Source organism: Euprymna scolopes, chromosome 7 (assembly GCF_053919585.1).
Source record: "Euprymna scolopes isolate OS-2025 chromosome 7, ASM5391958v1, whole genome shotgun sequence".
NCBI lineage: Eukaryota > Metazoa > Mollusca > Cephalopoda > Sepiida > Sepiolidae > Euprymna > Euprymna scolopes.
Genome location: NC_136488.1, coordinates 132,355,019 through 132,371,931, shown reverse-complemented (window position 1 = coordinate 132,371,931; position 16,913 = coordinate 132,355,019). Strand labels below are relative to the sequence as shown.

The 16,913-nt window shown below is 30.2% G+C and overlaps 1 protein-coding gene across 4 annotated transcripts in view; it reads left to right on the top strand.

The window, feature by feature from the left end:
- LOC145279943 (oxysterol-binding protein-related protein 1-like) overlaps nt 1-16,913 on the top strand; it is a 493,074-nt gene that overhangs the window by 88,677 nt on the left and 387,484 nt on the right. For all 4 annotated transcript variants that reach the window (XM_080131542.1, XM_080131540.1, XM_080131541.1 and 1 more), the window contains exons 11-14: nt 1,050-1,151; nt 9,231-9,347; nt 11,560-11,659; nt 12,433-12,539. In XM_080131542.1, coding sequence (XP_079987668.1) covers nt 1,050-1,151; nt 9,231-9,347; nt 11,560-11,659; nt 12,433-12,539 — 426 coding nt within the window. The remainder of the gene's footprint in view (nt 1-1,049; nt 1,152-9,230; nt 9,348-11,559; nt 11,660-12,432; nt 12,540-16,913) is intronic.

Below are 16,913 nucleotides of genomic sequence, written 5' to 3'. Positions count from 1 at the left end.
GAAGCATTCAAAACTGGTGACGCTACCACTGACAGGTATATGAACTGGTGACGCTACCACTGACAGGTATATGAACTGGTGACGCTACCACTGACAGGTATATGAACTGGTGACGCTACCACTGACAGGTATATGAACTGGTGACGCTACCACTGACAGGTATATGAACTGATTAAAAATAAACTAAGATGAATGTACAAAATGTATAACGATTTAAAAATTTATTTTACCTATTTTTGACCCCCTAAAAACAATTTAAACCTGGTATAGATCCATAAAAGAACGGTCCATAAAAAATCCAATCATTTGAGGTTACTAGCGCCGCTCTCCGACTTTTAGTTTCGGAAAAGATAGAGTTTGAACATATGGAGACAGACAGACTGACAGACAGACATATAGCCTTTTATATAATAGATTTTATTTTTTTATTTACTTGTGAGTCACCACTTATCAAGGCCTGAATGTCACTCGAGGATAAAGGTTAATGAATGTAAGGTGAGAGTGTAGTGATCATTAATCGTGTAAATTGAGTAGAATTTGTTTATGAGGACGGCTCAACAAGAACTTGTTTACATTCAATTTGATGGTTACCATGTTGTATTCAACCAGGAAGCAGGCCAACGGAACCGTGTTCCACAGGCGGGCAGTTCTGGGGAACAAAGCTTTGTTCATGGTATCTGCATTTCAATTTGGACACAGATAGGGAGTGCGGGAAATCATATATAATGGTTGTAGTTAGTCGAGTGTTATTTGTTAAGTAGCATATTTACCAGGGAGTCTTCTCTAAAGAAGTACGATAGAACATTCCAGCTTGCTTACATATCAATTCTCTGGCACTTGATCTCTATCTATTTAGTTCCGGCTCAACTAATCAGACAACTGAGCATTGGCTATTTATTAAAGTTGGATTGGAATTATATTAAAAAATTGTTGAGTCTTAATGAACAGACAGACATTCTTTGAATTATTCTGTGTTTTTTAGATAAATGTTTTAGCGATGAAGTTAATTTATTTTGTTCTAATTGCTTTTTTTATTTGAATTCTTTTAGACTTTGGAAAATTCACCAATGCAGTTCAAGATCAGCTTCTCTGACGGCACGAGTCACACCTTGTGCATCGACCCTTTGAAAGGAGACATTATACTGAAACAGGTAACGTCTATTATAATTGACATATTATTTTGTTTTGATTACAAGATGCAGGTTTTTTGGGTTTTTTTTTTAAAGTAATATAAAATATGACTCCTTAATCTGGTCTCAGAATGAGGAAGAAAATGTTGAAATGGCTCTTTTTAAAATAGATGTTTACATTAAAATTCTCATCCAATCAAGTGTCAATATTTTTTATAAAATATTTATTTCATATATATGCGTATGTGTTTGTGAGGATATACATACATGTATCTGGGTGTATATATTAGTGTTCAAACGATTAAGCAGAATCGGAAAAATCGCAACTTTTTGTAGAATCAGGAAAATTTGTGCATATTTTCTGATGGCAAAAAACGATTCCTTTAACTATCTTTTTTTTTTTAATTTGATTTTGTTTAAAACAAAATCTTCCACTGCTGTTAGTAGTAATAATAAAATAATGAATATTTATTGATTTTAAACTACCAGTAAAACTAAAATCCATAGATCACCCCCACCCCACCATAAGTGTGTTTTTATGTTTGAGAAAATATATACACATTTAGCATGTGTTTTACAGTAATCAAAAACAAATAACGATTTTATAGTTAAATATTCAAACAAATAACCATTTTATAGTCAAATATTCAAACAAATGACCATTTTATAGTTAAATATTCAAACAAATAACGATTTTATAGTTAAATATTCAAACAAATAACCATTTTATAGTTAAATATTCAAACAAATAACCATTTTATAGTTAAATATTCAAACAAATAACCATTTTATAGTTAAATATTCAAACAAATAACCATTTTATAGTTAAATATTCAAACAAATGACCATTTTATAGTTAAATATTCAAACAAATAACCATTTTATAGTTAAATATTCAAACAAATAACCATTTTATAGTTAAATATTCAAACAAATAACCATTTTATAGTTAAATATTCAAACAAATAACCATTTTATAGTTAAATATTCAAACAAATAACCATTTTATAGTTAAATATTCAAACAAATAACCATTTTATAGTTAAATATTCAAACAAATAACCATTTTATAGTTAAATATTCAAACAAATAACCATTTTATAGTTAAATATTCAAACAAATAACCATTTTATAGTTAAATATTCAAACAAATAACCATTTTATAGTTAAATATTCAAACAAATGACCATTTTATAGTTAAATATTCAAACAAATAACCATTTTATAGTTAAATATTCAAACAAATAACCATTTTATAGTTAAATATTCAAACAAATGACCATTTTATAGTTAAATATTCAAACAAATAACCATTTTATAGTTAAATATTCAAACAAATAACCATTTTATAGTTAAATATTCAAACAAATAACCATTTTATAGTTAAATATTCAAACAAATGACCATTTTATAGTTAAATATTCAAACAAATAACCATTTTATAGTTAAATATTCAAACAAATAACCATTTTATAGTTAAATATTCAAACAAATAACCATTTTATAGTTAAATATTCAAACAAATAACCATTTTATAGTTAAATATTCAAACAAATAACCATTTTATAGTTAAATATTCAAACAAATAACCATTTTATAGTTAAATATTCAAACAAATGACCATTTTATAGTTAAATATTCAAACAAATAACCATTTTATAGTTAAATATTCAAACAAATAACCATTTTATAGTTAAATATTCAAACAAATAACCATTTTATAGTTAAATATTCAAACAAATGACCATTTTATAGTTAAATATTCAAACAAATAACCATTTTATAGTTAAATATTCAAACAAATAACCATTTTATAGTTAAATATTCAAACAAATAACCATTTTATAGTTAAATATTCAAACAAATAACCATTTTATAGTTAAATATTCAAACAAATAACCATTTTATAGTTAAATATTCAAACAAATAACCATTTTATAGTTAAATATTCAAACAAATAACCATTTTATAGTTAAATATTCAAACAAATAACCATTTTATAGTTAAATATTCAAACAAATAACCATTTTATAGTTAAATATTCAAACAAATAACCATTTTATAGTTAAATATTCAAACAAATAACCATTTTATAGTTAAATATTCAAACAAATAACCATTTTATAGTTAAATATTCAAACAAATAACCATTTTATAGTTAAATATTCAAACAAATAACCATTTTATAGTTAAATATTCAAACAAATGACCATTTTATAGTTAAATATTCAAACAAATAACCATTTTATAGTTAAATATTCAAACAAATAACCATTTTATAGTTAAATATTCAAACAAATAACCATTTTATAGTTAAATATTCAAACAAATAACCATTTTATAGTTAAATATTCAAACAAATAACCATTTTATAGTTAAATATTCAAACAAATGACCATTTTATAGTTAAATATTCAAACAAATAACGATTTTATAGTTAAATATTCAAACAAATAACCATTTTATAGTTAAATATTCAAACAAATAACGATTTTATAGTTAAATATTCAAACAAATAACCATTTTATAGTTAAATATTCAAACAAATAACCATTTTATAGTTAAATATTCAAACAAATAACCATTTTATAGTTAAATATTCATACAAATAACCATTTTATAGTTAAATATTCAAACAAATAACCATTTTATAGTTAAATATTCAAACAAATAACCATTTTATAGTTAAATATTCAAACAAATAACCATTTTATAGTTAATATTCAAACAAATAACGATTTTATAGTTAAATATTCAAACAAATAACCATTTTATAGTTAAATATTCAAACAAATGACCATTTTATAGTTAAATATTCAAACAAATAACGATTTTATAGTTAAATATTCAAACAAATAACCATTTTATAGTTAAATATTCAAACAAATGACCATTTTATAGTAAAATATTCAAACAAATAACGATTTTATAGTTAAATATTCAAACAAATAACCATTTTATAGTTAAATATTCAAACAAATAACCATTTTATAGTTAAATATTCAAACAAATAACCATTTTATAGTTAAATATTCAAACAAATAACCATTTTATAGTTAAATATTCAAACAAATAACCATTTTATAGTTAAATATTCAAACAAATAACCATTTTATAGTTAAATATTCAAACAAATGACCATTTTATAGTTAAATATTCAAACAAATAACGATTTTATAGTTAAATATTCAAACAAATAACCATTTTATAGTTAAATATTCAAACAAATAACCATTTTATAGTTAAATATTCAAACAAATAACCATTTTATAGTTAAATATTCAAACAAATAACCATTTTATAGTTAAATATTCAAACAAATGACCATTTTATAGTTAAATATTCAAACAAATAACCATTTTATAGTTAAATATTCAAACAAATAACCATTTTATAGTTAAATATTCAAACAAATAACCATTTTATAGTTAAATATTCAAACAAATGACCATTTTATAGTTAAATATTCAAACAAATAACCATTTTATAGTTAAATATTCAAACAAATAACCATTTTATAGTTAAATATTCAAACAAATAACCATTTTATAGTTAAATATTCAAACAAATAACCATTTTATAGTTAAATATTCAAACAAATAACCATTTTATAGTTAAATATTCAAACAAATAACCATTTTATAGTTAAATATTCAAACAAATAACCATTTTATAGTTAAATATTCAAACAAATAACCATTTTATAGTTAAATATTCAAACAAATAACCATTTTATAGTTAAATATTCAAACAAATAACCATTTTATAGTTAAATATTCAAACAAATGACCATTTTATAGTTAAATATTCAAACAAATAACCATTTTATAGTTAATATTCAAACAAATAACGATTTCATAGTTAAATATTCAAACAAATAACCATTTTATAGTTAAATATTCAAACAAATAACCATTTTATAGTTAAATATTCAAACAAATAACCATTTTATAGTAAAATATTCAAACAAATAACCATTTTATAGTTAAATATTCAAACAAATAACCATTTTATAGTTAAATATTCAAACAAGTAACCATTTTATAGTTAAATATTCAAACAAGTAATCATTTTATAGTTAAATATTCAAACAAATAACCATTTTATAGTTAAATATTCAAACAAATAACGATTTTATAGTTAAATATTCAAACAAATAACCATTTTATAGTTAAATATTCAAACAAATAACCATTTTATAGTTAAATATTCAAACAAATGACCATTTTATAGTTAAATATTCAAACAAATAACCATTTTATAGTTAATATTCAAACAAATAACGATTTCATAGTTAAATATTCAAACAAATAACCATTTTATAGTTAAATATTCAAACAAATAACCATTTTATAGTTAAATATTCAAACAAATAACCATTTTATAGTAAAATATTCAAACAAATAACCATTTTATAGTTAAATATTCAAACAAATAACCATTTTATAGTTAAATATTCAAACAAGTAACCATTTTATAGTTAAATATTCAAACAAGTAATCATTTTATAGTTAAATATTCAAACAAATAACCATTTTATAGTTAAATATTCAAACAAATGACCATTTCATAGTTAAATATTCAAACAAATAACGATTTCATAGTTAAATATTCAAACAAATAACCATTTTATAGTTAAATATTCAAACAAATAACCATTTTATAGTTAAATATTCAAACAAATAACCATTTTATAGTTAAATATTCAAACAAATAACCATTTTATAGTTAAATATTCAAACAAATAACCATTTTATAGTTAAATATTCAAACAAATAACCATTTTATAGTTAAATATTCAAACAAGTAACCATTTTATAGTTAAATATTCAAACAAGTAACCATTTTATAGTTAAATATTCAAACAAATAACCATTTTATAGTTAAATATTCAAACAAATGACCATTTTATAGTTAAATATTCAAACAAATAACGATTTCATAGTTAAATATTCAAACAAATAACCATTTTATAGTTAAATATTCAAACAAATAATGATTTCATAGTTAAATATTCAGTAATTGTGTTAGAATCAGGAATTTAGTGCAGAATCGTTAATTGTATCAGAATCGGGGCAAAATATTGAAATTGTCTCATCACAGATCCTAAAATAATTCCGATGTCTTGTGGATGTTTTAAGAAAGGCAAAGGCTAAGGGAGTAAACCCTGATAAAATATTCAGTTTGAAGTCGCAATAGGCAGTTGGTGAAGCAATGCAACACCTTTCCGGCAACTTCTGCAGCTATACTGGCTCCGACCGTATTGGCTTGCCTTTCCATCATACTTTGTCTGCTATGCTGAGAGGGCACCCCTGTAACAGGGCAAACCTAGGTCTCCTTATCACCCGCCCGAGCCTGCATCTGGAGAGGCAACTTAATTTTCTTAGAACTGCACGTCTGTGGAACTCTCTTCCGTTTGCCTGTTTCCCACCTGACTACAACTTGGATGTCTTCAAGTCCAACATAAACAAATTCCTGATAAATCGCTCCCTTAAGTAATCCAATTTATGAAATCTGTATTACTAACGATTACTACAATATTATCCCATTAATTACTGTACACACAATAACCCTTATCCTCGAGTGGCCTACGCGCCCTGTCGGTGGGGCATTAGAATACGCCGACTGCCCCCCTGCAGAGGGTAAAAGTCCCTCAATGGGGGTCCTGGATATGACCTTAAGCTATATCCAGTGGTGAGGCCCCAGCTTGTGGGCTTTGGGGAGTGTGGAGCCACCCTTTAATTACCATTGCTCCCAGGTCCACTCTCACCCGGAGTGGTAGTACCTGTTAGGGTCCCAACTATGGGTTAAATAGAAACCGACGTGAAAACAACAAATATATTCTACTAAAAAAATTTTTCTTAAAAATCTTTGGATTCGGCATTAAATAACCCGAAAAGGGTTGATATGCCGTAAAACAAAAACAACCAACCAACCAATCGAGTGGCCTACGGGCCTTTATAAGTGGTGACTCCTATGTAAAAAAAAAAAAAAAAATGTATAGCCACAGTCGACGCTGCAGTGCATCAGATGCAGAGACAGAAGGTTGGCATCATTTTTTTATTTTTTTAACTGATGTTCACCCCAAACACAATGCATTGCCGGTGAGACATAAGGTACTACTATGAATTTGGAACCATGCCTACAGAGACGCTCTCAGTAGGGAGTTGAGCAGCAAGATATCTGTTAAAATCATATTTAAACTTCTGCATGTTAGTACAGTCGGGGATGCAGGAAACAGAAGGGGAATTCCAAAGTCTAGGAATTTGAGGGAAGAAACTATTAGAATAGAAAGCTCTCCGGCATTGGAGGACCTCTACAGTGAAGACGCGGGAATTGGGAATTATGCTGCTTGTTGGGTTAGTTTCAGGACGGGTGGGTAGGGAGTATTTATGTCAAGGGGGAACCAGTACAATGAGTTCGTTGGTGCACATTTCATTAAGGTACTTTTTAAAGGAAGCACAGAGATGCAACATTGCGGTGATGGGAAATTCTTTGACACTGCAGAAGTTATTAGATAAGAGACTCTTTTTTGGACCCTGTTCAATAGAGAGGCTAGTGGTTGATGCACTGACCCATATGTGACAACAACATTCTATGCATGAGTGAACAGTGGCTTTGTAGAGACAGAATACTATTAGGTGGAAGCATTTTTTCTAGCGTGGTAGCGGGAGCCCACCTTCCGCCTTGACAATGTTTTTTATGTACAATGTAACCCAGATATAAGAGACCCGAATATAAGCATAATCACGTTTGACACTTGGGACTTCTAGGTGCTGTATGTACTCTCCGCTTATCTCGGCATTGTTTCCAGTCGTCCTGGACTTCTCCTTGCCACTGGACTCAAGTGGTGCCGATTCAGTAGAAGTACAGACACAGAAGGTATCCCTTGTCTTTCGAGACTGAACGGAGGCATCGAATATAAGAAAAACGGTTATAAGAAAGATTTTCTCTGGACCCAAATTAGAACCTGTGTTAATGTACAGTGTACCCTGGATATAAGTTTTTCTAGTGTGGTAGAGGGAGCCCACCTTCAACCATGACAATGTTTTTTATGTACTATGTAACCCGGATATAAGAGATCCGAATATAAGAAAAGATGGATATAAAAGATTTTATCTGGTCCCAAATCTGGTCCAGTATCCTGTACCTCTATAAGGCCACCATTCGCCTGTGTATGGAGTATTATTGTCATATTTGGGCTGGTGAATCTGCTATTTGTCTCTCACTCCTGGACAGGGTTCAAAAGAGAGTCGCCAACCTGATAGGTCCTGAATTGTCAGCTAAGCTTCAGCCTCTGTCCCATTGATGAAATGTTGCATCCCTCTGCCTGTTCTACAAGTATTTTAATGATGAATGCTCCGACGAACTGCAAATACTTGTACCCTTTTGACGTAAATACCCCCGACAAACCCGACAAGCAGCTAAATCCCACCCCTACACAGTAGAGATCCCTAGATGTAAGAGAGCTTTCTACTCCAGTAATTTCTTCCCCAGAACTGCTAGACTTACACGTCCCTGCTTCCCCAACTGTACTGACATGCAGAGTTCAAGTGTAATGTGAACAGATATCTTGCTGCCCAACTCCCTACATAGTACCCCTGTAGCTTAGGTCCCTAATAGTAGCTCCCTACATCAAAGTGGCAATGTGCCTTGTTTAGGGTGAAAATGTAATTTAAAAAAAAAAAAAAATTAGAGCCCGTGTTATTGTATAATGTAACCCGGATATAAGAGAGCCGTAGGGACCGGACAAGAAATCTCTTATATTCGAGTTACACTATATTTGTTCCAATTCATGCAACCTGTGAATGTTATGCCAAGGAGTTTGAATGATCAGCTCTCAGTTAGAATGTTGTCATCCATGTTGGTGAATGGTCTGTTAAGCTGTTTCCTATTGAACAAAGTTCTACAGTTTCATGTTAAGCACCCAGTGAAATTTTTACGCTTTTAACCCCCAACAGTTACTATTTGTTTTTTTTTTTTTTTTAATTTCAACCATGTTGTTGATCTTGTGTTGATTGCTTTTCTTTATTTTTTTAATTCTTTTTTCTTTCCCAACACTGAATATAAAGCACAAAATGTATTATTTCCATTCTTCAGAAATGGCTCGTTGCTCTTAAAGAACACATTGATTACACAAACCATTATATGAATCAAGGAAATGTATGTGATGAGGAAAGGGAAGAGAATCTTAGAAATCTCCAAGACTCATTAATGGTAATATTTTTCTTTTTATTTACTTTTTTTATTTTTTAAATTTTATCGCTAAAAGAACTTTTACTGCGAGATGGGCAAAATTAATTCCCTGGAACAAAACAGTCTTGCAGCATTTTTCATGCCTCGTTACAAAGATTAAAATTAAAACATGATGATACTAAACCTTATATCTAGAATCCTTATTCCAATTTGTATCAGGATGCATTACATGATTTTGATTCTCGAAAATGTCTAAATGTAAGGTTTGAGCTTAAAGTGTTAAGAAGAAATTCAAAACTTCAAGATTAAGCTTAAGGGGTCTTAAGAAAACAAATTGAAATCATGGAATCTTACTTTGTCATTAATGTCTACAGATCAAATTTAATGAAAATCTTTGATATTTAAATTTTCAAATAGGTGGTTGTTCTCATATTATTCCATATTATGCCCCTAAAACTCCCTTTAACTCCAAAGAAATTTGCAGAATCAGATAGTATCTAAATTTCTACAAAATGCTTCCATCTTTTCTTTTACTCCCATTTGCATGAAACATTAATATAACCCTCGTTACGACTCTTACACATAGCAACTTAAAACTCTGAATTTTTTTTGTTTAACTTTTGAAATCACTACTATATATTGGGTACAATATAATAATCAATGGAGAACTGTAATAATAAATATGAAATCTGCATGAATTAAAATGTATTAAAGTGTATTTTACAACCGGATCATGCTGAAGAGGAGCACTACTATATTTTGGGTACAATATGATAATCAATAGAAAATTGGCTTTATAACAATAAATACAAACTCGGCACATTAAAATTCTAGTTTTATATAAAATAGAAATATTGATGTGTATTCATCTTCTATGATTATTTTAGTAGCTATATTTGGAATCTCCGTGTGTGGACCGTATCTTATATAACATACAGGGTGGAACAATAAAGTTGTCAGCCTAAAGAAAACAACCCTACAGATTTATTTTAAAACTTTCATTGAAAAAATCAATTCAGGTCACTTGATTATTTATGTAGTAGAACTGACATCTATTCAATGTAGTCGCCTTCAGCCTAAATCACTGCCTCAATACAGATCCGAAACTGGGAGCATACGTTTTCCACCAACGCCAGCAGAAGCTCGATGAATACTCTGTGGATAGCGGCGATCAGGCTGTATTTGGTGTTGTGGAAGATCATGTTGGTGATATTCCTGACGTATGACCAAACAAAGTAGTCCAGCGGTTTCAGGTTAGGGGAGGAGGAGGGGCAATGAGAGAAGGGTACACAATTCATAGCATCTCTTTCTGAAGCCAAGCCTGGATCTGTTTGGACATGTGGGCCAGTGCCGAGTCCTGCTACCACACCCAGGGTCTGCCAGCGGTCACCTGATTGCACCAGGAGATCACCACACTCTTCAGCACATCCAGATCCATTTTGGTATTGACTTTGAAGCTGACTTTGAAGATGTGAAGTGGCATGATGTGACCCTCACTTGAAACCATACTAAAGACCATAACCATCGCCAAAAACTTTGTTTTCACCACCTTGGGCACTTCCCTGTTATTCGTGGCAATACAGTGATGCATTTGGAGGGTGCTGGCAATGGTCTTGTCATAACTTGGATTGGTAAAGAGCATTAGTTGTACAGCGGCACATCTCTGGTCTCACTCGTTGAACATTGTGTTACTTTCAAACATGATAGAAGGCTCCTATAGCTCTTCGAATTTGTACATAACTGGTCAACTAGTAGATGGTCTCCAACAACAAGAGGAAACTAGTTTTTCTCAAACGGAAATGGAATTATGTTGTCTTTTCTAGGGTGACAATTTTATCGTTCCACCCTGTACATTTTCCTTAACTTTTAGTTGTTTATTTATTTCAGATACATTATACTTGGCCTTTTGGCCAAGATCAAAGTGTAGTATCTGTTCTTCAGATGCTGCCCTTCCATTTCTTGTTCTCTTTCGGTGGAGGAGAAATCCTTGATGACTGAGACAATTTTTTATTTTTGTACCTTTTCTCCACGTTAAAAAACGACCCTGGTGTCTAACTCTGTCCCGTGGGGAGGCATTGTAAATAGGTACATTATTCAGGCAGAGAAAGGAAAAGAAGAATGAAAATAATAATAATAATAATTTATACTATTTTGTCTTTATTGTTTCATGTTTTTTTGTTTGTATTCGTTTTCCATTCGATGGCCTAGCTGATTTCTCTTGTAATTCTTTCAGACGGCTCATGCACATCAAGAGGTTCTTGATCAGTTGTTAACATCTGTCACATCACGCTTGTCGGAGATAAACACAGAATCTTCATCCTCAACCCAATCAGGTGAGTTAAACCTGCGATCAACAATAAACGTCTCGCAAATCGTGCATTTCTTTGTTGGATGTCAATATTTTAGCCAATTTTTCTTTTTTTTTTATCATTGTACAATGTTCTTTACAGCAAAAAACTTATTTCGCTTCTGTTTCTTTCAAAAAATACTTATTTCGACTAGAAAGATTTTTAAAATGGCGATATTTTTTCAATAATTATCTAAATGTATATTTCTGATAAGAATATGCCCGATAATTAAATCTCTAAATAAAAGAGACAATCAAAAATACTATTGTTTGCATGAAAGCATTAAAAATGGAAATTGAATATTTTTTTGTTATTAAAATGACAAATTATTATTATAATATTTTATCAAAGTTTGATCATTCATCAGCCTGACAGATTTAAAAAGTAAAGTCATATTCTTAATATTGATCAGATGTGTGTGATTGAAGTCTTGCGGTTAACTAATTTGCATATTGCTTTGCAAAAGGACATCTGACTAATTAACTATTCATCCTTATTGGTCCCCCAACAAAGGAAGGATTGGACTTAGTAATTCACTCCTGTTCTTGGCAATTTATGACTATAATAAATTGCAGTTTCACTTAATGCTATAACCAGCAAATTCTAGCATTATTTCACATATAATTTGCTGATTTCTTTCTGTCCTCTGATGAGAAGAATAACTTAAACTAAAATGGCAATAATGAACATGTGTATAGTACTGATATTGTTATTCTTGTTAATTTGTATTTCGCATTAATTTCTATTTTTTCCTGCAGCTTCTTTGATGTCCGTCCACCAATCCTTCACTGAGATTTTGGATACTTCAAAAGAAATGTACACGTCTCTTACTCATTGCACGAAACTGGTGAAGAATCAAGAAATGGTAAGAACTTACTTTTTTTCTTTTTAATATTAAATTATGCTAGCAGCTGAAAGGAACTAGTTTAGTATAACACAATATATGACATCATTCAAAGGCCATCACATTTAAAAGTCTAAGCAAAATATTTATGTTTTCAAACCGATTTTGACAATTTTTGTTTTCTGCATTAAAATTGCAAAACTATTTAAATTTATGTTATGTTTATATGAAGCTTGTTGCGGTATGCTTGCACATTAATTGACATAAATTAATGAAAATATGTACCGAGTTTATACATGTATAAAACCGTAGACTTAATTTAAAACAAGAAAGAACATTTACACATTGTTTTACAGACCATAGCTTTTGGTGAAAAATGCATAAGATGTGTGTACGTGTGTTGTTGATCTTTGTTTAAATTTGTTACTGAGGTAATTTATGATTGTAGAGTTTGTTCATGCTTTGCAATGTTTGGTCTTACCTCGATAAAGTTGGATAGTACACAAAAGTTCACTTCATAAGAGAATCAGTCGCGGGTGTAAAACACACTTAGAGCGCATAGTGCACGTGTCCTAGTTGCATGTCACTCGAGAGAAAAAAAGGAAAGAGAGAGAAAATTGATATTGTCATCTATTGGCTGAAACCTGCAACGGGCGATAATTGTGTGTGTCTCAAAAATGAAAGTGTTGTGCACTGTGTCCGTGTGTTTGCGAAATGTGCGAAGAAACTCGGGCTAATGTGTCTCCACATGATTTGAATTCGTCTCGTTTTTTATGTTTACAAAGTTTTTGACCTTCTTCACGCGCATCTTGTGAAACTTGAAAGTCATTATCAAACATGAGGGCCCATACACTATTTCAAGCTGTTAAATTCACAAGGGTATATTGTTTTTCGATACTTGCCTAAAATTCCCTCATATTAAAAAATAAAAATAAAGAAAGATCTATGTAACGTAGATATCCGTGATGGAAAGAAAATATTATATTCCAAAAATCACCTAAATTGATCATGTAGTTTAATTTTTAAATCATAAAACCAAATTTTATGGTTAAATGAGGAGAGAATGTTTTTCAATTGAAAACAGCCTAAAAAACAAGGGGAATAATTAAAACTTGCGAGATTTTTATTGTAATGATTACGAACTTCCGCTAATCACTTAAAAATTGTTTTCTTTATAAAAATAAAGCTATTTCAGCAATTTACATGAGTTTTGGAATATGATATTTTCTTTGCATCACATATACGTATGTCGTTGGGATTTTTCTTGTTGTAATATAGAGGGAATTCTGGACAAGAACCCAAGAACAATATACTCTGTTCGGTTTGAAATATTGTATAGATTATCATATTGAATAAACACCTGGTCTGGTTCTGTCAGCCATGACCAGGTAGAAGTGTTATTGTTGTACCATGTTATTTACAAAATTATTAGGTCATTTGGTTTGTTTCTTGTTCAATCGATTTGATGATTGTTAGTCATATTGCTGTTTGCAATATGTTAGGTTGGTGCAAAAATAATGCTGTTTTTTGAGGTTCAACTTCATGTCGAAAAACAAAATTATTTTTGTACCAACCTAATATATATATATATATATATATATATATATATATATTTTGGAAGTCTGTCTCTCTTCCCTCATGAAGTTATGCTATCAGCCCTAAGTGTTAATTTTTGTAATTCTTAGTTAATAACACCTGTAGTAAGGATCGAACCTTCAGATTTCCAAAGGACTATCAATTCTATATTATAGATTCATAGATGTATAAATTCTCATATTAGACAAGCACTTGTTCTTGTTCTGTCAGCCATGACCAGGTAGACGTGTTATTGTTGTACCATGTTTTTGACAACATAATTATTAGTTATTATTAGTTATTATCACTTGTAGTAAGGATTGAATCTTAAAATTGACAAAAGATTATCAATTAGAACTTATTATTAACCAACGCTTTTAACCATTATACCACGGGTCCAGGTTAGCGAGTTCAACATATAAATTTTCTATCTATATATATAAAAGGCAAAATGTGTGTGACCATTTCGTGTATGTCTTCAAAAGGCTTTTCTCGCACACGCTCCCGGGTTCGTTACTATCGCTTAAAACTGTTTATATAGGTCCTATATAATAATATCTAGGAATTAGAAAAGCACGTAGCGTATAGATTTATTTACGTCGATTTTTACAAAATTATTGCTATTTTGGCTTCTCGCGTGTTGATCGGGCTTTTTAGTATAAATAAAGTGAAACTAAACTCAAACGACGTATTCTCGGCATTGCGCCGAGAAAAACGTCCAGAAGCAATCGGCTTTGATCAATTTTGTATATCAGATTCAATCTGGACAATTGGGAGCTGCTTTCCCTTCCCCAACATCTGTTGGGGGAAGAAACAATCAAATTTGGATAAACAAACCCAAATGCTGCGTGACTTCTATTTGACCTTCTTAATTAGGTCAAATGGAAGCAGCAGAGTTAACTTTTATTGCGCACGCCTGTTTTTATAGTTAAATAAATAAATAAATTAAAACCTGCTTAACGTTGTCTGTCGCCGTGGCTCAATGGTTAACGTAGCACGTTTTTTTTTTTTCACACATTAATTTCCAATTCAAGGGTACGGGTTCGATTCTCATACTCACCTACCAAAACATTTTTTTTTTAATTATTTAACACCCCCAGAATTTTGATTTACCTCAAAACACCCGGGCATCCCCCCGCTAGTTATTATATAAATCTCACCTATCTGCTTAAATTTATGCATGTATGTATGTCTAAAACTTGTCACAGCGGCATCAGACTGGGTCAAAACCGGTACTGTCTGAAAGAGCGATGTCTTGGTAGAATAATATGTGAAAATTAGAAAAACTGGTCAATTATTTCCTTTAGAAATTGACGTTCATGATGAGGGAGGGTAGCAAAAATTGTTCCTTCATGACAATTTAGCCAAACATGTATGCGCGAAAAAGTTCTTTCTTGAATTAGTTTAAATAGAAAAAAAAAAAACGACATTACTTCACTCACGCAATCGCAGAGTAGTGGTTATAGTGACAGTGTCGTTGTGTTAAGGTGGCATGTTCGTGCCGACCTAGCGGACATTTTTTTTTTCGATTTTAAAGTTTTAATATTTAAACAGGGATATTTATGCCATTTTTTTTTGTTTGATTATTCTTTATTTTTTTATTTTTATTTTTTATTCTTTATTTTTTATATTTATTTTTTATATTTTATTTTTATTTTTATTTTTTATTCTTTTATTTTTATTTTTTATTCTTTATTTTTATTTTTTATTTTTATTTTTTTTATTTTTTATTTTTTATTTTTATTTTTTATTCTTTATTTTTTTATTTTTATTTTTATTTTTATTCTTTATTTTTTTTTTTTATTTTCCCTTTTTTCTATTTTATTATCACGTTCACTGTTTTTTTTTTGTTTTTGTTTTTCTGATTTTTTTAAAGAAGTTTTAACATTTAAACAGGGTTATTTCGTTCGCTTATTCTTTATTTGCCATTTTATTATTGTTTTGATTTACCCCTCCCCCCCATACCTCACCACACCCAGGCAACGCCAGGTATCCTCGCTAGTTATATATAAAAATAGAAATTAAATAACAATAAATAACTACAAGAATAAATAGAAACAAATGAATTCAAAACAATTTTTTTCTTACTTTAGCTAATGGCGTTACTAATGTACCTCCAACAAATTTGTCTAATTTTTTTAAATGAAAGAACGCCCCCCACGCCCCCCCTCCCAAAAAAACTAATAAAAAATGTTCTTCCCGTTTTAATAAAACATACAATATGCATACCCATAACAAATCTGTCTAGCAGCAAAATCCTACCCCTTCGCTATAGATGCCTCTAGACGCCATGAAACCTTTTGCTCTAATAGTTTCTTTCCACAGACTACTAGACTTGGGAATTCCCTCCCTGTTTCCTGCTTCCCTGGCGTGCAGGGTTTAGTTCGAAATTCTGTACAAGTTTCTGAATTTGAAAAGATTCACCTGAAGAATGTCGGAGGTTACATCGGTCGAAATGTTCTTTAAATGACGCCTTAAGTTTGCACAAAACAAAATTTATAGGGTATGTGGACAAATAACAAGGAAAGGAACTGGCAGATAATCTCAGAACGGGAAATGATAATATGGAGGGCATTTCAAAAGTAATGCTTCCTATTTTTTTTTATTTTACCTGACTGATCTTATGCATTCATGACTTGAAAGTTTCATCTCTCTGTTGCAGATATTGACGGTGTGAGACTCTAAGAAAGCAACCCCTATCATGGGCATGCGTCGGAAGCAGAGACGTGTTGTTGAATTCCTGGCAAAAGTTCGCTGAGAATAGTAGTGACTATATAAAAAAATAAAATCTGGAGCAGATAAAGTTACTCATTTTAATGC